Consider the following 22,175-nt stretch of genomic DNA (forward strand, 5'->3'; position numbering starts at 1 on the left):
GAGGAGAGGCGGGGCTGCGCCGCGGCGGGCTGTTTGAAATGGCGGCCGCCGACTAGAGCGGGAGGGTTGGGATTAGAACGCCGCGGGGGGCGCGCGGCGGAGGTTGCCATGGCGACGAAGCAGCTGGCCAGGTAAGGCCTTCCGGGCCTCTCCGCGCGGGGCCCGGGTTGCTTCGGCCCCTCGCTGGGCTGGGGCTGCAAGCGGGCCCGATCCCGGATTGACCGAGCCGTAGTGCAAGCCCGGCCCGTGACGTGTCTTGGTGGGTGAGCGTGGTGTCCCAACCTCGAAAACTGGGTCACGGAAACCAAGATTCGGCTAACCAGGGTTAGCTGCAACGTGTGAATGCAGCGAGGGTGGGGTGGAAGAGCTGGAATGGAGTGGTTGGTATTCTGGAACAGAACTGCTTCTCCCCCCCCACCTTTCATTTTCAGACTTCATGTAAGTCCGAAGCTGACATCGTCGTTATTATTATGGGATGTATCCTGGCTCCATTTGACGACCATGGATCATTCCCACCGGAGTGATTCACAATGGGCAATTTGTTACAACAACAAAAACAACAATAATATTTATATGCTGCCTGACTCTCAGCAACTCTGAACTAAGCCACCCAGAGTCGTTCAGAATCGGGTGACATACAAGTTTAATAATAATAAAGATAAATAATAAATACCTCATCTTCTAGGTTCACCCAGCTCAATGAACCCTGAGCCTAACTAAACGTAGCCTGTTGTGCAAGCTCTGACGTCTTACCGTGTCAGCCAGCAGTTGCTGAGGCTTTATATCAGAATGGTTATAGGTTTTAGATCATGACAACAGTGGCTGAAGGATGCTATAAGTCACTAGTATGGCAATGGCCACCTACAAGCTGCTTGCATGGCAAAACTATTTTTTTTAACAAAACAATAAAAATATGTAAAACAATATACAAAGGTATATTAATTTTTATTTTTTATATTATGTAGCTAAAGTGCAAAAGAATTATTATTAGCCTTAGTTATTCTGCTTGCTTCACGTATTTGAGATCATAGATGTGCCTCTAAAAATCCAGTTTGCTTTGACATTTTATCTATCACCCAGTGCACATGTTCACCCAACCCCTCAAGTTCTTATTTTGAAGTAGAATATATAAAACCCATTTAAAACATAGGGATAATATACATTTGTAGTTAAGCAGAAAGAGTGAGATAGGAAAAGGGTGAATGAGTTAATTGAAATCAGTGTTTCTTATTTATTATGCTAAATGGCACAGTTGCAACTGTGATCATTGCACTAATGCAGTGATTCCCAACTCCCAGAATTCCCTAGCCAGCATAGCTATTGCTGAGAATTCTGGGAGTTACCCAGGTCGGGAAATACCAACACTAATGGCATTGAATGACATCCTAATGTGGCCTTTGCTTTGATGTTGTAAAATTTGTATAATGGATTTTGTATGTTTGTTTGATAGACAGCTAGGCATTATTCGAAGTGTTTCTAAACCCTCTCCCAGTGGCCGAAGTTACAATCAACCCAAGCTGCGTGAGTATTCCACTTTTTTCACAAAGCAAATGTTGTTATTTGCAGGTTGTGGCAACGAGATAGTATCATATGATTTTTTGGGGTGTTGCAGGGCAGCTGTTTGACTACTTAATAATTATTGACTTTGAGTCTACCTGCTGGAAGGATGTCCGAAAATATCAAGAAATAAGTAAGTCAAGCCTTAATTGTTTTAATAGTTGCTGCCATATGAATTGGAAAAAAACAAAGAGAAGGCTTGAACATAGTTCATGCAAATAGAGTTAGCCTGTTGGAGTTTATTCCGTAGCTGGAGGAGGCTGCAGTTAGCAATAGCTGCTGTGTGGTGTTTCTGATTCAACTCCAAAAAGTGCTCTGGAATGCACAGAAGCGCAAATGTAGCATCCATCTGAAATATCTTCAAGCGGCTGTAAAATCTTTGGGAGGGTACTGTTGAAGACTTGCTGACATGTTTGGCTCGGTTTTGAATCAAGGTACAACCACAATAACTTGCATTTTTATTCCTCTTCCTTAAAAGACAATTCAGTGTGCCTTACATGGTTCTTTTCACCTTCGCTGTCTCAATGGTAGCTCTGTGATGTAAGCTAAGATTAAATGGAGACTGTATTATTAGCCTGAGGTGAATTAGTGAACTTCATGGCTTACTAGGGATTTACATATTAGTGATACTAGTATGATCTTTCTCTCTCTCTCTCTCTCTCTCTCTCTCTCTCTCTCTCTCTCTCTCTCTCTTCCCCCCCCCTCTCTTTTTGGCACAGTTGAATTTCCAGCAGTTCTCTTAAACACCTCAAATGGAGAAATTGAGACAGAATTTCATATGTACATCCAGCCCCAGGAGCATCCAACTCTCTCTGAATTTTGTATTGAGCTAACTGGAATAAAACAGGTACTTTTCAATAAATATAGATGGATGAATGAATGAATGAATGAATGAATGAATGAATGAATGAATGAAGATATATTCAATAGATTCAGTTTCAATTTGTGCTCAAAGTTATTTGTTTCAGTTTGTTTTGAAGCATTATTCATTCTACTTAACTTTTGATGAACACTCTTCCAAAAGAATTTGCTTCTGGCTACTGCCATTTTTTTCATCATCACAGTATGATTTTTCCTTGATTCTCCAAGGCCATAGAAATGACCGAAAAAGTTTTCATTTTTATTAATTCATTTTTAAAGTGATGATTTTAATTCCTTTTCTGTTTTTAGCTGCTAATTTTTATTCATTAAGGTGGGCCTAATACATATTAGTCAGGCACCAATGGGTAGCCTTGGAAATCAAAGTAAAAATGGATAAATATTGGTTGTTTTCACTGTTTTGTGTATTAGGTTTTTTTATTTTGGTTCTTACATGATGTCAGGAGAACTTGACTTTATGGGCCAATCAGAAATATCAATATCAGTGTTGATAAAACCAAATCTAAAACTAGGTTCTAAATATTTTCAGCAAGATCTTTTTCCTTTTTTTAAATTAAGAATCAAGTTGACGAAGGAGTTCCTCTACATATATGCCTATCCCAATTTTCTAAGTGGATTCAAAAGATCCAAAAGGAGAAAAACATTGGTTTTGGTTCAGCTTGTGCTGCTCCTGAAGAAAAATTATGTGCCTTTGTTACATGGTCAGGTAATTCATAATGTTTATCAACATTATCTATGGTAACGTTTGCTTGTTCTTCATTTCTGGGCCTGCTGAAGATTTAAGACTGTGGTTCCCTTGGTAATAAAATGGAAATGGTTATTCTATGATGCTTTTTAACTTTTGAATCCACCAACAGCTCTGGAATTTCCTATTCAAATACTAACCAGGTCTGCTTAGCTTTTTGAGACCAGCCAACATTGGCTATTTTTCTACTCTGTCAAATGGTGCCTCTGAAAATCCTGCTGCTGCTGTCTGCGTTCCCCCTGGATCTTTTACCCTCTCTGCTGCGTATTTTCATGGCTCTTTTACCATCATAAGGACTAGAAGCTTTATTGAAGGAATCAGAAACCCTTTTGCCCTGTAGGCATTGCATGATCTGGCAACAGAACTATAGATACTCTCCATAAAAAGTGGAATGAATAATTTAGACTCCTGTCATAAGAACTGTTCTCTTGCAATAAATCATGACGGTTGCACAGAGAAGATTTTCACACTGAGGGGGAAAAACCATGGAGGGAATTATAAGGAAACCGGAAAGGTTTATGAATATTTGTTCTTATGCAGACTGGGACCTGGGAATTTGTTTGCACTATGAATGTAAAAGAAAACAGCTACGGAAGCCTGATATTTTAAATTCTTGGATTGACCTACGGGCAACATACAAGGTGAGAGTACTTGCCTTCTGTATTAATCATGAAAAGAAAATATACATATTTTGCCAACAGAATTATGGGTTTCTTCACTGCAGTCCATACACTGTATTCTTGGTATAATTTACAGCTACTCAGAATTTCTAATACTAGAGGGACAAAATTGATAGGAAAAATGGTATATTCCTTTGTTGCTTACTATATTGTTTCATCTCTTTTTTCTGACTTCTCTCCCCCTCTTCCCCCCTCAAAGTTGGCTTGTTTATTAGTATTTGTAATACTCAGAGATTATGGTTTATATTGTCTTCCAAGGCTTGGTCCTGAATTATTTTACTGCAATGTTGGCCACCTTTTTAAGCAGAGTCTTCCAAGACCTCTTCCAAATTTACCTGCTTACACGTTAAATGAAGTAAATAAAATTACAATTTAAAAAATCAAACTTTGAGAAGAGTTTTCTGCAAAGTCAAGTGGGCTTTGGGTGGAAATAATCTAATTGCAGCAGACTGATTTTTATTTTTGGCAAAGTCTCTGTTATGTCATGATACAACGCCAGCTTATTGGTACAAATATGGATCTCTTCAGAGATGATGGAGTTCTTCTTTATCCTCCTAAGGAAAAAAAACCCATGTGAGAAGTTGTGTGCATTGTCTAAGGCAAAGTTTCTCAGCCTTAGCAACGTTAAGATGTCTGGACTTCAATTCCCAGAATTCCCCAGCCAGTATGCCACGCTGGCTGGGGAATTCTGGAAGTCCACACATCTTAAGGTTGCCAAGGCTGAAAAACATTGGTCTAAAGAACCCTCAGTAATGTATATTTAACTGAGTAGAACAGCAAATGTAATGAGGTTTTTTCCATCTATTGTTTCTCAGAGCTTTTACTCTAGGAAGCCACAAGGTTTAAATGGTGCTTTGAATGATGTGGGTATCACTTTTGAAGGACGGGAGCACTCTGGTGAGTGAAGTATTTATATATATATATATATATATATATATGTGAGAGACCTCTGAAAAACAGGGAGGGAGGTCTTGTATTTATGCAGAAAAGGACTTGCGAGCATGGAAGTGAGTTAAAATTAACCAATACAATCCATTCTGACCATCTTTCTATATGACATATCTAAAAATAATCAAGAACTAGACCTGAGATCATCTTCTTGCCTCAGTTCCTGCTCTGTAATTGAGTTTCCATTCTTTGTAGAAAATAAGTAGGAGGCGAAGAGGGAACTGCTCTGGAAACTGCTATAGGTATTATTAGTCTAACTTAGGATGCCAGTGTGAGCAGTAAGAACAAATAATTTGATTAGTCCTTTCACGTTTAATCTACTAACAATGATACCTCCTGTTTTCCCAAGGACTGGATGATTCTCGGAATACAGCTCGCCTTGCTTGGAAGATGATTCGTGATGGGTGTGTAATGAAAATCACTAAATCGTTAGATAAGGTTAGTGGTTTCTCTTCTTGACACATGTTACCGATGAACATTGACCCAATAAGACTTTGTGGACAGAGCTTTGACTTGGGATCTTGTCTGAAACTACGCAGGCCATTTTGGGGTTGACATCCTTTGTTTATGGAATCTTTAGGCACCTCCTGTAAAGAATTCCATTGCCAGATTTTGGGATGAGAAACCTACCAATGGTTCCCCTTTGGAAATCAACCATCTTGTCAAAGCATCGCGTGAAAATGAAGTTGCTACAGAAATCAAAAAGGAAGAGGAAGATCCACAGCAAGAGACGGTTGACGTAGGCTTGCATGAGGACACTCCTCTTGCGTCTAGAAATAACAAAAAGACCAATGAACATTGCAGCAACAAACAGAACCTAACCTCATCCATAGGAAGACTCCATTGGCCTCTTGGCTATTTTCAGCATCCCTGCAATAAACCTTCAGGCCTTCAGAGTTGGGGAGACAACGGGCATCTAATTTCAAACCCGTCAATGCATAATCAAAAGCTAGTTTTGGTCCCCACAACTCTTTCCACCATCAATATTTCTGTGACAGACATCAGTACCACTGCAGACTGTCTATCTTTGTTGGCTGACTGGGAGGACGTAGCAATAATACCAGAAAGGGAGGATGACCCAAATTCAGAATCCTTGCCATCACAGGATAATCCCCCACCTAAGAGCTCGTTAGTGACTGAAGAGAGAGAGGATAGGAACAAATCGAATGGGATGAATTGGGGAGCTGAAAATGTAGTAGACACTTCTCTGAGCACGGAGCTCTCAAAATCCGTTGTATATAAGAGTCCAAGTAAGACTATTTATAATGCAGGCAGAGCTCCAAATGAATTTTCAGATGCTTCTACATTTAAGCTCCCTGTTGTAATGTCAGATGCTTCTTTCACTGACCCATCAAATAGAAATCCTCTTGCGTGTTCAACTGAAGCCATCAAAAGGAAGCCCTCCAGCCCCAAATCTTTTCCTCCAACCAAAAAGCCACCTTTCAGAATACATGAGGATGGAAGCTCAATGTTGGGCAGTTTCCTGCTGCCCAAGGTGAATCCGTGCGGCGTCTCACCTGCTCCTTTGAGTTCTTCCAGCAATTTCAACCAATCTTTAAGGGCAGCAGAAACCGGGAGAATGACCCCTCCACTGTGCCAATGTGGTCGAAGAGCTAGAAAGCTAAATGTTTCAAATGGTGGCCCTAATCAGGGCAAAGCATTTTATAGCTGTCCAGTTAGGAAACGTGAAGGGAACAGAAAGGGCTGCAGCTATTTTCGATGGGAACATTCGCTTTTAAAGGAGAAAGTTGCTCTTCCTACTTCGGCTTCAGGGGCTGTTGGCTTAAAGCCTTTGAGAACACGGTGCGCCTCCCTGGGAAACGTTAAGCCAAAGTGCCTGGGTCTCCGGCCCTCCATGAGAACGTAGGCCAATACTTCTTCTGCTCTTTACTGGGGAAATGGTTTACTGCACCTTCACAAGTTGAGTTAGCTTTGTTTTCTACAAAGTGTAATCATGTGGAGCTGCCGGGCAGAAGCATCACCGATGCTATGTGTGCATTTAGCATCTGGCCTCATCTGAATGCAATATAACAAATTGTCTTGTCTCCTCAGTGTGTACTTTCTCCTCTATGTTCTAGGCTCAGAAGTCTGATTTTTATTTTATTTTTAATTATGTTGTCTACATATTAAATCAGTGAGCCTGGCTGCTGAGCAATTGCTTTTTAAAGAACTGACATGTAAAACTTGTATCATGATTTTAAATTTTCTTTTAAAATTATTATTGATTCTGAGAAGTGAAATAAAATGAACTCTTTCCCCCCGCCCCCAAAAAAAACTAAAGTGAAGTTTGTCAGTTTTAATACAGCACATCCCGCAAAGAAAAACTTTGGGATTGTATTCAGTTTGCTTTTTAACTGCCCCAAATTTCTATAGCATAACAGCCATGAGATTCCAGAAAATGATGCAGCTGCTTTGATGAGTCACAGACAGGTGCTGCTTTCACATTCCAGGGTATTGTGAAGTGCCTCTTCCAAATTGTATCTGAAGCACTGCACAGTAAGAAGGTCATGGAGATCCAGTGAACAGAATGACACATACATCTTCCTTCTGGAATTCAGAAGGAGCTGGCACTGATTATGGTGTGAACACTGCCTGGGCTATAAAATATACAATGGAGGTTATGCTTTCAGCATCCAAAAGATAAGGGAGTGGTATGTTCTCACTGATGAAATTATTTTAATTTGGGATTCGGTAAGCTGAAATGCCTGCAGTTAAAATTAAATCCATGCTTTTTTCTGTTGATGGCTTGACTTTCACAGCTTGTTGGGCAACTATGAAAAAGATATGTGCAACAATATTAAAAGCTATGCTTGAAAGACAGCCATGTTCAACCTATGAACCCCAAAGGGACTATATTTGCATGTGGAGATCCGCATGCTCAAGTATGGTCATCGGTCATGAGCTGCTTAATTCTATAAATAAATGATTAAGGGCACAATCGCACTCCTCTGAAACATGTTAGATCCCACCTCTTTCAACATATAGACAAAGTTTAATATGGCCTAATTTTTACCCAAGCGATTTTAAAAAATGAACAACCTTAACCTTTATTTCCACAAGTCTGGAATCACTCGTTCAAGAAAGCCCATTGCTTGAAGATGCTTTTGTGATCAGGTTTACCTGTTTAATCATCATTCATTTCACCCTTGCAATCAACCTAATACAACAGCACTCATAAAAGAGGCTGGGTTACAAGCTGCAACTGGAGGTGCACGTGTGTGTATTTTAGGATGGGCAGGGCTTCCTAGCCCAGGCTGACCGTGGCCAAAATAAGCATGGGGAGCGCTGTAGTATTTTGTAAAAAGTACAATGCTGATCTTTTTAAAGGCCCGTTTATCATTTAGGAGCATGGGGACAGCAGAGTAACTCACAGATGGCTTAAACCAGATTAGGTGTATGTAAAGTGGCTTAATTGGTTTCCGGAAGAAGGGGACTGGAGGTGGGAAGCTATATCTTCTACTGTAACAAATTGCCGTTCTAATTTTTCAGTAACCTGGCTTTGGAAACTTGCACTATCATTGGTTAATTGAGCTGGTCAAGATGTCTCTGTGCTGCCGAATCAAGTTTTGTTCTTTAGGGATTAGAAAGAATGCACTGATTAATGCACTGTTTACATATCTGGCTTGGTCACGCGGCTCCCCGTAGGTTTATGATGCTGTTAACTTCTGGACTGTGAAAGATACCACTTTGGGTCTTTCTCCAGGGTACACTGTGTTCTTTCTGAATACAAATCGACATCTGGAATCAGAATTACATCTTTCTTTGCTTAACCTGGCCAGCTGTGTTAGGGTTTTATACGAAGGGGTGGGGAGGGAAAGTTCAACTGCTAATAAGTCAGCACTGAAGAGATAGTTTGATAAACAGCCAACGGAGGGATTGCATCTGCAAATTTTGCAGGACTCAATTTCTAAATTTGGAGAGTAACGCAACACGCTTTTATTCCTGGAATGATTGCTCAGAAAGTAAACAGACAAAGAATTCTATGCTTGTCCCCATTCTTTCTTGCGCAATTCGTTTCTTCTGATTTTCCCACTGATTGTCTTTGGCAAATGTGGAACAAACTCCATCTATTGGGCAAGAACAGAAATGAGGGCTGGCAAAAGGGGAAGGACATGTTGGTACGTAAGGCTGGAATAAATTCAGAGGTTGCAAGATTGTGCAGAGTTGAAACAAGAACAAATACATATGATTCAGCTTTTCTCCTGGGATAACTGGCATTTGCTTGCATCTGTTAAAATAACCACCATGTTCCTAACTTGTACACCACTCAGATAATACCCTAAACCTTAATTTATACTAACCAAAGCGAAGAAACAGCTTGAAAACATGGCTTGCATTAGGCCATGTTCTAGTTTCCAAGTTATAGCCGAGCCCTGTTTTCAGGCTGTTTGGAAGCTTTTATTTATTTATTTGCATTCAACATTAAATAAGCAGAGCAAAAGAGTGAACATCTCAGTTCATCTATCAAACACTTGTCAATCTGTCATTATTATAATTTAGCATGACTTTAAACTGAGCCATTGCTACCTACCAAAGAAGCTACAATAACAGCTGAGCTGTGCTGATCGCTCTTGGCCCTTCTAAAGTATCCAGGTTTCTTCTATGCCTGCTCTAGAGATTTCAGAGGGACTGAAAAATTCCCTAAAGATCCTAGCATATTTTTTTTAATTGTTACCAATGCAGGGAAGTGTTGTGGAATTCCTGTAATTGGTTGAAATATGGTCTATATGGCGTTATCCATATATGCTTCACGAAGAGATTTGACAGATCCCTTCCCCTTAAGCCTAATAGCTTAAGAACAGACACAGTGGAGGTAGGAAAGAGAAAAAGGGAGAGAGTAAATAAAATAATATTTTAATGCCAGGGAAACACACCTTCAGACTCTGCTATAAGGCTGACATTACTAAGATTTTTTAAAAATCGAAGAAATTCCAGGCAAGAAGCCAAGATAGGAAGGTAAAGGGGGTGTCACATGGCCAAATCACAGCTTACCTTTCTAGGATATTTGTAGGGGGCAGTGACCATCTTGACATAGTCCTGTAGCTCCTTAATCAGTGCTTCTGGGTCATGGGAAGTGTATTCAGGTGCCAAAACTACAAAGGCTTTCACAACCTTGAACGTAAGAAATTTGATCAAGAGGATGAAATGTTGAAAAACTTGGGCAGATTATAAAACTAGGAATTTCTAATGGTACTGCAGTAGCTGAAAGTCACCAAATTAAGTGTCTTGGGCATCGTAGCTTGTACCTTCCAACGTTAAAAGCTTGAACTTCAAAAAAAATTCTGGAGAATGTTTCTTTTTTTATAGATGTTTACCTGCAGAAATCTAAAAAGAACCTATAAACACTGAAGCCTACACTGTTTTGATTTCTGCTTTCAATCTAGATCTTCTGCAGAGATTAAGAGAATTCTGAAAGGGGCCATTTTTGTGCTTTGATAAGGCATTCAGGTTATTTGTCGGCAAATCTTAATAAGGAACACTGAAAAAATTCCAGTTGCTGAGATCAAAAGATCAGAACCAGATAGGTGAGCATACACCCAAGCTGTGGTCACACAATACATTAAGCTATTGCCTGTTAACCATGATTTATTAAATAAATTAGAAATAGTGTGTTCACACAAGATAGTAGGCTACAGACGAGAGTTTGCAAACAGCTGGATTCGTGTAACATGCTGAGCCACAAAAAAAAAATACACTACTTTCCATCTTAGCATGTTGCATGAATCCAGGCATTCACATGCACAGTTCATGGTGCAAAACACCATTGCATTAGTATTAAACTAATGGCTTGTTTAAAGATGAACTTTGATGTGGCTGAAGAATAACTTTGCCTAAGATGGAGTTTCTGAGCACAAAGGAGCACTGGTGATCAGGAATCAACCTTACCTTAGTATCTCAATAGCTGAGCTTCACCTGTTTGAAAGATTCTGCAAACTTTTAGACTGCAGAATCCCCCACTGCAACACACAGTTCAGTTGCATGAGTTCAACTTTCTTTACCTCTCCTCGGGTAGGGTCTGGACTGCTAACTACCGCTGCTTCAACTACCGCGTCATGTTCTATCAAAGCGTTCTCCACTTCAAATGGCCCAATGCGATATCTTTGAAACAAAAGGAAAAGTTTAATCTACTTGGCCTGTGGTGAACACTTACAAGGAAAATGTTGTACGGTTGGGGCGCGTGTGAATTAACATTACCCGGAAGAATTGATGACATCATCTCCTCTCCCTATGAACCAGATGTAACCATCATCATCTTGAATTCCTCGGTCTCCAGTGATGTAGAAGTCCCCACGAACGGTTGAAGCTGTTCTTTCTAGATCATCCTGGATACGTGAGCAAGCATGTAGAAATGACATGAATCTGTCAACACTAGACAGTGGTGCAAGTACAGATAACTGTTTCAAATGAGACCACATACTTTAATGATGGTTGATAACAGTGGTTGATAAATACTCATATTATGCATTTACCATATCTAAGAGTACGCAGTTCCAAAATTCATGGTTGGGTAAATATTTTATGAATTGTCTGAAGTCACTGTCCAGCACTAAAGTCAATTTGTTCTGGCTTCTTTATTATAAAGAAGATGAGACTGCTACAAGAAATACTGAGGAAGTGAGTTGATTCATTTTTGTTGAACTGGGAAACATCCAAACGGCAAGAAGGGAACTTCTGAATAGTTAGGCAGGACTCTCTTCCAAAACAAGTAATCCAGAGAAGGCAAAATGGTGTCATCAGAACAGCCTTGTGTTAAGAGTTTAGTCTGGTTGCCACAGGGACCACTGATATAATGCATACAGTATGCTTTAGAACAGGGTTCCTCAACCTCAACAACTTTGAGATGGGTGGGGAATTCTGGGAGTTGAAGTCCACCCATCTGAAAGTTGCTGAGGTTGAGGAACCCTGCTCTAGAAGGCTGGTGGAAATTTCTCTTCCAAGATCCTGCTTGTATTTATGCTAGCCATAGTGGGACATCTCTTCCACAACAGTAGGGATGGAGGAAGTATTCCTCCACTGTTGGTCTAATATTCCCACTGTTCTGGAAACAAGTCACTCTCAAATGACTTAACAGTTTCCTTTTTCTGATTTGCCCATGGTCAATAAATACTTACTGTGTATTGAGTGAAAAGGCAAAATGGCCTTGTTGGTTTGATTCGGAGAGCAATGTCTCCTTCTTTCCCAGGAGGTAAAATGTTACCATTTTCATCGATTATCTAAAATACGAATAGCAAAATTTATTAAAAAACTACACAGAGAGGATGAGCTTGGGGAAGTGGAACAAACTCCATCTGAAGATTTAAGCCCATTGTTGGTCTTCAATAACTCCAACATTCAATTTTTGGTATCTTTAGGTAAAACTAAGACCCATTCCTAAGATCCTGGATGTCCCATAAATCTTGATTCAGTGAATGAATGGCCTGATTCCACATAAGACACTCCTGATTCATGTGAATTCTTTTGTAATCTAACAGGAGGCTACTAATCTACAATTGTGTTAATGCTTTTTTGAGTTGAGCTGAAACAATCTGCTCCTTAAATGTATTTCCCTTTGTTTAGTCTTTTGCTTTCCTCATGTAATAATTCAGCACAAGACTTTAACTGCACCACATGAGGGTTTGTAATCCTGTTTAAAGGAATATCAATGTGGATGTTCTGCTGTCCTTCACATGAATGGGGCAGCATGCAAAATTCTGGAGAACAGATAAGATCTCAATGGTAAATTGCAGGGTTAGATGTCATGCTTTAGAAAGGGACCTCCTTTATATGAGACTCCATGTCTATTGTTACATATCTTGATTTACAGCCTCCTGCACCTTTATGTGTATATTGGCCCAGAAAGAAGCAAATGTACGAACAATAGGGACAGGAGAAAGATAAAAGTAGACTCAGCCTTATCTAATTCCTCCCCCCCTCTTTTCCTGGAGCTATTAATAGATAATAGTACCTGAGTATCATAGACTGGTGATGGTTTCCCCATAGAGCCTGGTTTGATTTTCATGTCCTTGAAAGTTCCACAAACCAGCACCTAATTCCAGTAATGGAAAATAAAGCAAATTCTGTAGTAACCTTTCAGGTGGGATGGGGGAATATTTGTTTACTGTCTAGGATATCTATTAATGAGGAGGCAGTAGGAAGAACCCCAAAAACCCCCAATCGCATACAGGGAACACAATTTCTTAAACAATTCATGGGTCAACCCTTTCCACCTAGTACCATCAGAGATGTTAGATTTGTAATGGGATGTTACTTCCTCTTTTTTTTTTTTGGTAGGTTAAGGCATGAAAGATGGTGATGATTTTAACCAACATCCCATCTTTCTACCCAAAGAGCATTCAAGGCTTTTAAAATACTGTCCTCCATTGATAAAACAGCTCAGCTTACAGTTTCTGTCTGCCCATAACCTTCATAGATGTCCAGCCCAGTTTCTGCCTTCCACTGCTCCATCACTTCAGGATTGATGGGTTCCCCAGCACTTACACAGTGTTTGAGGTTCTGGAATTTATAACTTGGGATAAATGAAAGATAGCAGAGAAGGAAAGACACCGTGTTTAAAGGTTAGCTATTGTATTTAAAACAGTCAACTTGTTGAGTTGGCTCTAGTTTTTGCAAAGGTAGGCATGAATTGGCTAGGAAAAGCAAACATTGTTTTGAAGCTGCTGTAAATTAGGATGTCACATGGACCTGAAATTTGAGGAAACATTATCCCCCCTCTCCTAAAATCTGGGTTTTTAAATGAAAATACACATACAGCATTTGTCTTTAAAAGAAGTGTCTGGCTAGTACAGTAGAGAGTTCACTAGGCTTAGAAGGTTTCTGCTTATAGCGTGCTGGCCATTAGCTCCTCTTGATCAGAGAAGACTATAACAGACTAAGATCAGCTGGGCAGCAACACTATCCATTGGGTGTGCGCTCCAGTTCTTGCCAACAGCCCACTTAGTTGAATCACATCTTGTCCTAGGCCATAGCTTGGTGAACCTATCCTAGTCACCTGATTTGTAGAATACTAAGCCATAAGTCATGGTTTATAAACTGCAGAGCTGGGATCACATGTTGGCATTCAGCCAAATGCAAACCAACCACAATATGGCTTAATGGGATATGTGAACCCAGCTGAGGCTTCCTTGGAGCTTGTTTCCAATCATCTAATCATGGTTTAAAGGAATCAATATTGAAACACCTTAACTTTACAAATTGTAATTACCACTTTACCTCTTTAAGTTGTGTTGGACTAGCATCCGATAAGCAGTCGGCGCAGAACAGAAAGTTGTTATAGGAAACTTGGACAACATCTAAATAATTAGAAAAGATGAAGACATTTCATGGAATGCCATATTCTTGAAAGCATGGGTAGCCCCAACCCTCCTTGCTTTCAAGAACCAAATTAAAACATGAGCTTTTGGCTTGTAGCTTTGTTGGGGTGACCACCACATTTGAGTGTCCTTAGTATTTAATTTTTCCAGAAAATTGTATTCTATTTTGAACTATTGTACAATGCCCAAAGCAGATTGGAGTGGCCACTAATAGTACTAAATAAATAAATATTATAGGTTAGATTACTGCAATATCACCAGCGTATACATGCATATTTATTTGTGATTCAGTAGGACAAGAAAGAAAGACATGGAATGTAGATATGTCAAGCTGATTACTGACTGATGGTTTTATGCAACTTTAATATCACCATCAATTTTCATTGCACTTTAAAAATACCTACATATTGATTATAGATTACATTTCTCAATAACAAACTGGACATAAAAACTTTGAAAAATATAACCAAATGGCCCGTGTATGCCAAAAACATCTTAGCTGGGTTGCTATGATCACAGTCTGATCTCTTCAAAGCTACCAGCTTGTCATAACAGATAACCAAAAATTATTGGAAATAAAGATGTTACAAAGTCTGCAGTCTGATATGATACAACTCAGACACTGGGTTCAAGGTAGAATTAAGACTTAATTCACAACAGAATCCTGTGGCATAAAGATTTCTAAAGGGGCGTTGACTTCCTCAAGTATCCAAAATGGTTTGTTAGTCTGTCTTGTGCTAACAGGTTTAAAAGGATGGTATTCTAGCAGACCTGTAGGGGTGCACAACCGTATTAACCTAGCAGTCTTTGAAACTGTTCACCATGTGGCTGACTGCACAATTGCCTCCATACAAACCTAGCAGAAGGTGCAACCAGCCCATGGCAAGCCACACCAAACATGGTTAAGGAAGCCAATAAAAAATGGTTAGAAATGAGTTCACAGCCTACTGCTTTGCTTGTGTACCTGGTATTATGAATCTCTGACAGGTAAATATTAATATACTTGACACTTACTTCAAGAACTAGTTTAGGATCAAAGCGTGGTGCATTGTGCACAAATACACCTGCTCCTTGGCTCCATGGGGCAAAAACACTACTCCATGCTGATTTTGCCCAACCAGTGTCTGAAGTATTCCAAATCATGTCTAAGGGAGTCAAATCAAGCCAATACCTAAATAATAGGAAAGTACATTAAAATATCACCTATGAAGGGGAGAGCATTTACTGTTATTTGCTAAGATATATAAAACTCCCAGGATATTGTGAGTAAGATCTAAAATATCTGGTGTGAGGTATCTAATTGGAATATGATGCCTAATTATAAAAGAAGCTGATGAACCTTATTCAACTCTACTTTCCTTTCAGATCACAGTTCAGAAGCAAATGATGTTACATTTTTCAGAAGCAAGGGAGGCTGTAATGAGGAGTTACCGGCCTCTTACAAGCCACAATTTGCTAATTCCTAAACCTCAATATCATGGCAGTTTGGAATTAATCTACAGATCATAAGTGAGACCCACTGCATTTTGTGGTGAGGTTTGAATTTATAGATAATTGATAAATCATGATTGAGATAGTTGGAAAATACAAATACTTGATTTTTCAAGATGGGCAAATATTTCTGTAAGAACCTGTTGAGAACATGGGTTGTTTTAAGTCATGGTTCGTTTTAGAAGCTAGAAGGTCTGAGTTCACATAACATAGCATGCCAAAACCAGATGAATCACATCATGGTTTAGGACAATTTGACAAATAGACCTACAGTACATCAGTTGGGGGAAAATATACAGCAACCCACAAACTGTTCCCTACCTTCCATTGAAGCCAAGTCCAATTCCATGACTAGCGTGGGAATGTTCGGTCATTTTTGGAGCTCCTGTTGTACCACTGGTGAAATATATAGCCATTGGATCACTGCTTTTTGTGGCCGCACAAGTGTGCTCAGGGGACGCAAGCCTGTAGAACAGTGTACATGAGTCTACCATAACTTCAAAAGGTAACTCTTCTTGATGCGAATAATTATCATAGGGATGCAAATACAGAAAATGGATTCCCCATCCATCCTGCATTTCCAATCCTTTATTGTTTCCCTAGTCCACTCAGCCAAACTCTTTGTTTTTCAATCAATTTTTTAGTTTAGTTTAATTAGATTTAAAGGCTGCCTGACTCCAGATCGACTCTGGGTGGCTTACACTTGAAACTGGGAAAACAGTAAAAAGAAGAATGTAAGTTTCTGCACATCAACCAACTAACCAGGGGTCCATAACCACCCTACTCCAAGGCTTGAATGAACAGCCAAGTTCTTAAAAACTTCTGGAACATCATCAAGGTGGGAGTTACACAGATTTCTCAAGGACAGGTTTGCTAGAAATGAATAGTGCCAGTTTTTAGCCTTTCTGAGATGGGAAAAGAGAAACACATGTAAAACATAATTTATGCCCTAAGACAAGCATATTGCATTTTAAAAGTCCCTGAAACTTCCTCTTCAATCCAGCCCTGCCCATGTGTGCAGTACTGCTCTCCCACATTGACCCTGTCCCCAAATGATACGCCCGGTGTTTGACTAAGCAAGAAGTTACTCCTCCCTGCATTGCAGAACCATTCTCTTAAATGAATGCTCCCGTTTCGCCAACCTGACTACTTACTCCAATAAATTGCTGAAGCTTAGCCAGCCTTCCCTGGGTTCCTTGGACACAATTAACTTGAGCTCCAGGAACGGGCATTTGGAAGCCACCACGTCCACCACAGGAGCCAGGGCAGGGTCAGTGATGACACATTTGGCTTTGGAGGCCTCTAAGCGGTGGTGAAGGTCTTTTGCTGTCAGCTGTGTTGTTCCAGGAATCAGCACGGTTCCTAACAGAGAGAACGAATTAGGGAACCTAACAGTATGTGAGCCTCTCATCGCTTCAGGCGTTCAAACACTGGGCACTTCCAGGAGAATCAGCGCCTCCATCCCTGAACGTGAAAGGGCTGGAGAGGCAAAATGTCCTAGAGGAACATTGTAGTCAAAGGAGAAGAACAGCAGGGGGGGAGGGGGGAGACCTGGTCAGTGACAAAGAGGTATAGGGAGACCTTCCCTTCCCTTCCCTTCCCTTCCCTTCCCTTCCCTTCCCTTCCCTTCCCTTCCCTTCCCTTCCTGCTCTGCTACGATGAAGGAATTCAAGCTCCACTACTATGAAGATTTTATCAAGAAGCATCCAGATGTGGTGCAGAGGCAAAAAATGCTTTGGATGGGCATTCAGGCCAAGTAAATACTTCCCTTCCCTTCTTCCCTATTTCCCTATTTCCCTTCCCCTTCCCCTTCCCCTTCCTAGCCTAGCATATTTCATAATATTCTTGTTAGGATGAAAGCGAAAGAAGAACCTTAATAACTAAGAAATAAGGAAATGAAAATCTTGTAAATAGTATTTGCTTTTTAAAAGCAAACGTGGAACATTTGAGGAATATGTAACACTACTGTTATGATGATTATTTAGTGTTTCCTGTACCAACATCTCTGTGAGATGAACATTAAGGTCCATTAAGGGCCCAGAGAGACAGAACTCCCTCCAGAAATGGGCATAAGACAATGGGATCTAGAAAACATTGGCCATAAAAAGATGGTTTATATAGTCTTATTATATAACCTATATATTCGTGGGTATATCCTAACTATCAAAGTATTTCACCCATTTTAAATGTATTTACATACATTTATATTATGTAAATGTGTGTGTGTATGTGTACACACACACAAACATATATATATATATATATATATACACACACACACACACACACACACATATATACAAATATATATTTATATATTTATATGTGTGTATGTGTTCACACACACACACACACATAAAAATATATATGTATAATGTATAACCCAACCACAACTGGAGCATGGGAAAGGACAGGTTCTGGTTGCATGTCTAGAATTATCCATCCCTTCATTCTGCCAAAACTCAGGCTGGTGGATGGATGTTGTTACTTCTAACCTGTTCGGATACAAGCCAGGTTCAGGAGCCACCATTCGGGAATCCGTGGGAGAATCACTACCACTCGGTCTCCTTTCTGCAGGCCACCTTGCTCGGACAGAACCACGGCTGCCTTTTTGGATTTCAGGGCCAACTCCACAAAACTCCACTTCATTTGGGCTCCTTGCTCACTGACCCACCAAAGGGCAGGGTTGAGGGCCCGCCTCCCTTCCTGGGGAAATAAGTCAGCCATGAGTGGATCTGCTCAAATCCGGAGTGTAACTGCAGCATTCTGCACAGGGCTAACGCTGGGTGGCAGATACATGCACCAGCTTGGATGCTGACTTTTGGGGCAGGAAGAGTTGAGAGGAGATCAGCAGGTGCAGGCTGGATCAGGCCTGATACTTAATCCCCGAGTTTAGTACCATGTACAAACCCAACCGTAGTACGGAGGGGAATGGGGTTTGCAAGGTGGGGAAGTCCAAGGAAGCAGACTGGAGGGGGGTGGATTGCAAGCCAGGAGGGAGCAGTGAAATGGCAGCTCTATGCTCATTGTTGACATGGAATATTCACCCATCACACAAGGTCCATTAAAGATGACCAAACGTGTAAAAGATGGAAGAAAATAATACCTTTTCTGACTCAGCCCAGCTGTCCACCACATCTTTGGCAAAATTGAAGAATTCTGGCACCTCTGGCTTATATTGTTCACAAACGGATTTGTAGTCTGTAAAATTCTGAGCAATCAATGCTGTTTTGCCTTTGCTGAAGCATCTGGAAGAAACTAGGCAGGGAGACTGCAGAATCCTAGCAGCTGGAACCTTCCACATTATTGTCAAAGGAATACAAGCCATGTTTCCTTCCAGAGGTTCTTCGGAGAGATGCAGTCTGTTTTCTGTGAACCACCACCTACCTGAAATGTAGAATGGAAATATTCTGATCATTCATAGTGTTTCTAGGGCAGGGCAAGACTTCATTTCCTTTAGGTTTATGTTTCTACTTTTAATTAATATTCTTATTTTGTACTCCACCCTAACTCCCAACGAGAGTAGCAAGGCTCCATGGTTTCTTCACACTGAGAACTTCAACATTCTTTAAAAAAAAAACCTTAGTGCCAGCAATGATTGCAAGGAGGAGGAGGAGGAGGAGGAGGAGGAGGAGGAGGAAGAAATTGCATGCATGCAAGCATGGCTATTAGCTTGCTTAAATAGTATGGAGGTTACAGGATTACACTGTCCATACTTCACTGTAATTATGTAGAAATTGGGAACCTCCTGTTGTCAACAGCCCACACTTCCATCAGCCTCAGATGGCAAATTCAGGGATAACAGGACTTGTAGTCCAACATCTACAGAATTAATGTTTCTCTTTGCACCCCACGTCTCAATTAACTTGTCAATCTCAGCCCTGATTTTTGTATTGTGCAATCCAGATTCCTTCGCAGCAAAGAACAACTGCTATTAAAGCTCTGATTTAAGTACCTGTGAGCAGTGATCTTGTAGCTATGCCTAACCTTGTGGATTACTCTCTTGCAAAAGATAGGGTGCGATCCAGTTCTGTAAGAGAGCTGCCTAAACCTCACGCTCCTTTCCCCCCCCCCCCCCCATTACTCCCCATATGAAAAGAAATGGTGTGGGAATTGGTTGATGAAAACACTGGCAGTTGTACCTGAACATAATTAATCCAGGCGAAGTTCTCTTGGCATCGTAACGTAGGAGACGAAACAGCAACCGAACGTTGTGCCAAGTTGGATGCAGCAATGCTGGGTGAGGAATGTGCTACTTGGCAGGGAGCTCTAACCCCTTGTAAGCCACAACGGCGACTGGTGAACTCGTCTAAAGATGATCCAGCCAGTGTGCCACAATAAAATGACTGGACTATAGGAGCCCCTTGGAGGATCTTGCTGTGAGTTGGTGGGACAGTTTATCATTCAACCAATCTGCAATTCCTGATGTTCTTGGGCATCCAACCTAGTCAAAGATTACCCCTTTGAACGGGGTAACAATTTCCCTACTCCAAAATCCAGAAGTAAGTCAGTGCAATAGGATTTGACTCACAGGACATCTTAGTATCATTCCCATACAAGAAACATGTCTAATGTTTGCAAGCTTTTGGGAAAATTCTGGTCTAATGATGTGTCTATTTCAGCTTCAAGCCCAAAGGAATCTGAACAGAATTAGGAACCATTCCAGTTCTTTTTGGAGCAGGCAGGGAGGAGGGAAAGGCTCCAGAAATCCATTCCGGAAAGCAAACTTAAATATTTGACTGTTTATAACTTCAGAGTATCAGAATAATTAACTGGAAATGGACCTGCTACAGACAATCTCAGAAATTCTGAGTGCACCACGGCGTATGATACTTAATTGATGAAGGCATTTTTCATTAAAAAGGTAAGATTTGCTGAAAGGGGTCAAGTGAAAAGGCAGAATGTTAAATGGCCATTTTGGAAACCAGCTTTCTTCTTAACAGCTGTCCAACCCCCAGCCCAAAAAAGCTACTTCCATCTCTCTGACCTGTGTTTTTAAAGAGGGCGGTGTAGTTAGTGTATCTGGAAAGAGAGGAGCTGGGTTCAGATCTCTTTCCAGCCATATGTTCATGGAGCGGCCTTTACCTGCTCAGCATTTCTCAGCCTGATCTACCCCACAGAGCCGTGAGCATAAAATGCATACGAAAAATGGAATCATAATCATTCTGAAAAGGAAATAGAGCTGGATTTAGGGTTCTCTCGCCTCCTTGGAAATCAGACACGGACCTGTCATTCGGATTCTGATTTTTTTTTTTTTTTAAAGAATGCCCTCTTCTGAATTATTGGAAAACAAGCTGCCTTTAGCCCTCACCTCTCTATCAGAGCTGCAGGAAGCTAATCCCACCCAAGTAAGAGAGAAACCCGGCGAAAAACTTACGCCAGCCCAAGCAAAGCTCACTGGAAGCCTGCAACGCGGTCACGATGCCAATGCCCTCTCTTAGGCCTCTTGCAACCGCTCTGAGAGGGACGTGGTTTTTCATAACGATAAGGGTAAAGGACATAGTACGTCACACCCACACAGGCATTTTTGCTGCAGGGGAAAAACTGGGTCCAGCATCTTTGAGCTGCAGAAGCAATTTGCAACCTTCCCCCGGCCCCGGCTGGGAGGAGAAGAGAAGTTGCAGGAGAGGGGCCAACGGGGTCATGCAACTTTGAGAAGAAGGTTGGGGGCATGACTACAGTGGCCATCCATCCTTTATTATAAAGGCCAGTTCTTTATTCCAGAAAGCTGTCCTTTAGATGTCTTTCTTTTTCAAAACCTTCTTTTGGGTCCTTTAATTTTTACCGTACAAATGGGACCCCTAACTGCACAGTCTGATGGCAGAAATCCTTTTTAATACTTGCTGCTTCATCTAAGAGGGAGGGAGAATGATAAGATTCTAATTATCTCTTGGAGAGAAGGTCGGAAGTCACTTATATTTCACTTGAATTTCTTTTTTTTCCCTTTTCTTGCACATTTTTCTTCCTTTTTTCTTTCTTTTCTCTCTTTTTCTTTAACTGTGACTTTTATCGTATGTAACATTCTCAATAAATATAAATTTAAAAAAATACTTGCTTCTAACTGTATAGCTTTTTATACTTTTTAGATATTTTTAATCTGAATATGCATTTTTGTAAAGTTCTTCTTGGTTTGGCTCTTGAATGTTCCTTTGTAAAGCAAAGTTATCAACATAAACAATTAAACATTTTTATCCTGATGAATCTCTTTCAGATTTGCCCCTTTTTCAGGTTGGTCCTTTATTTTTTCCAAGAAAATACGGTCCCTGTAGGCAGGGCATATTGGAGGGGGAAAACATCTGGAAGAAGATGAAGCTGGGGGAGAGGGAGGATCCATGAGGACAGGCCAAGAGACCCTCAGTGGAAGCATCACCACCACCACCCCCGACTCTCCCCATCCCTGCAACATTTCCTTCCAGGGCTTTTGATTTTCAAAAAGTTTTTGAGTGTTTTATCTTTTGCTTTTGTTTTACTTTTTCATGGTCAGCCACCCAGAGTTGTTGGGAGGTTCTCTACTTTTTAGTCCAGCCCTTTCCAGCCACTGGTTCACTGGTAGGATTTCCCAAT

General features: G+C 40.7%; 2 protein-coding genes across 7 annotated transcripts; one reads left to right on the forward strand and one right to left on the reverse strand.

Annotated features, from left to right (window-relative positions):
- Window positions 1-53: 53 nt before the first annotated feature.
- ERI2 (ERI1 exoribonuclease family member 2) lies at window positions 54-6,926 on the forward strand. Of its 4 annotated transcripts, none has more exons than XM_007424978.4 (9): window positions 54-131; window positions 1,451-1,521; window positions 1,613-1,690; window positions 2,277-2,404; window positions 2,995-3,142; window positions 3,722-3,822; window positions 4,677-4,758; window positions 5,159-5,247; window positions 5,390-6,926. In XM_007424978.4, exons 1-9 carry the CDS (start codon window positions 109-111, stop codon window positions 6,674-6,676), a joined length of 2,007 nt encoding a protein of 668 aa, XP_007425040.2. In that variant the 5' UTR covers window positions 54-108; the 3' UTR covers window positions 6,677-6,926. The 4 variants fall into 4 exon arrangements, with proteins under 4 accessions (XP_007425040.2, XP_088004221.1, XP_088004222.1 ...); XM_088148096.1 differs by having other exon boundaries at window positions 80-131; window positions 1,455-1,521; XM_088148095.1 differs by having other exon boundaries at window positions 72-131; window positions 1,455-1,690.
- Window positions 6,927-8,738: 1,812 nt separating this feature from the next.
- On the reverse strand, window positions 8,739-21,163 carry LOC103064756 (acyl-CoA synthetase medium chain family member 3). 3 transcript variants are annotated; one of them, XM_088148098.1, is made up of 15 exons: window positions 20,989-21,003; window positions 19,754-20,055; window positions 18,718-18,998; window positions 18,107-18,317; window positions 16,766-16,973; window positions 15,933-16,076; window positions 15,135-15,291; window positions 14,020-14,099; window positions 13,192-13,315; window positions 12,755-12,835; window positions 11,922-12,023; window positions 11,005-11,132; window positions 10,809-10,908; window positions 9,802-9,921; window positions 8,739-8,876 (listed from the first exon to the last, which is right to left on the reverse strand). In XM_088148098.1, the coding sequence occupies exons 3-15, from the start codon at window positions 18,937-18,939 to the stop codon at window positions 8,790-8,792; spliced, it is 1,764 nt and encodes a 587-aa protein (XP_088004224.1). In that variant the 5' UTR covers window positions 18,940-18,998; window positions 19,754-20,055; window positions 20,989-21,003; the 3' UTR covers window positions 8,739-8,789. The 3 variants fall into 3 exon arrangements, with proteins under 3 accessions (XP_088004224.1, XP_025020398.1, XP_088004223.1); XM_025164630.2 differs by lacking the exon at window positions 19,754-20,055 and having other exon boundaries at window positions 20,989-21,163; XM_088148097.1 differs by lacking the exon at window positions 20,989-21,003 and having other exon boundaries at window positions 19,754-20,963.
- Window positions 21,164-22,175: the final 1,012 nt, after the last annotated feature.

Source organism: Python bivittatus, unplaced genomic scaffold (genome assembly GCF_059951505.1).
Source record: "Python bivittatus isolate LINGU-HERP-01145 unplaced genomic scaffold, Pbiv_v1 ctg000560_np1212, whole genome shotgun sequence".
Classification (NCBI taxonomy): domain Eukaryota; kingdom Metazoa; phylum Chordata; class Lepidosauria; order Squamata; family Pythonidae; genus Python; species Python bivittatus.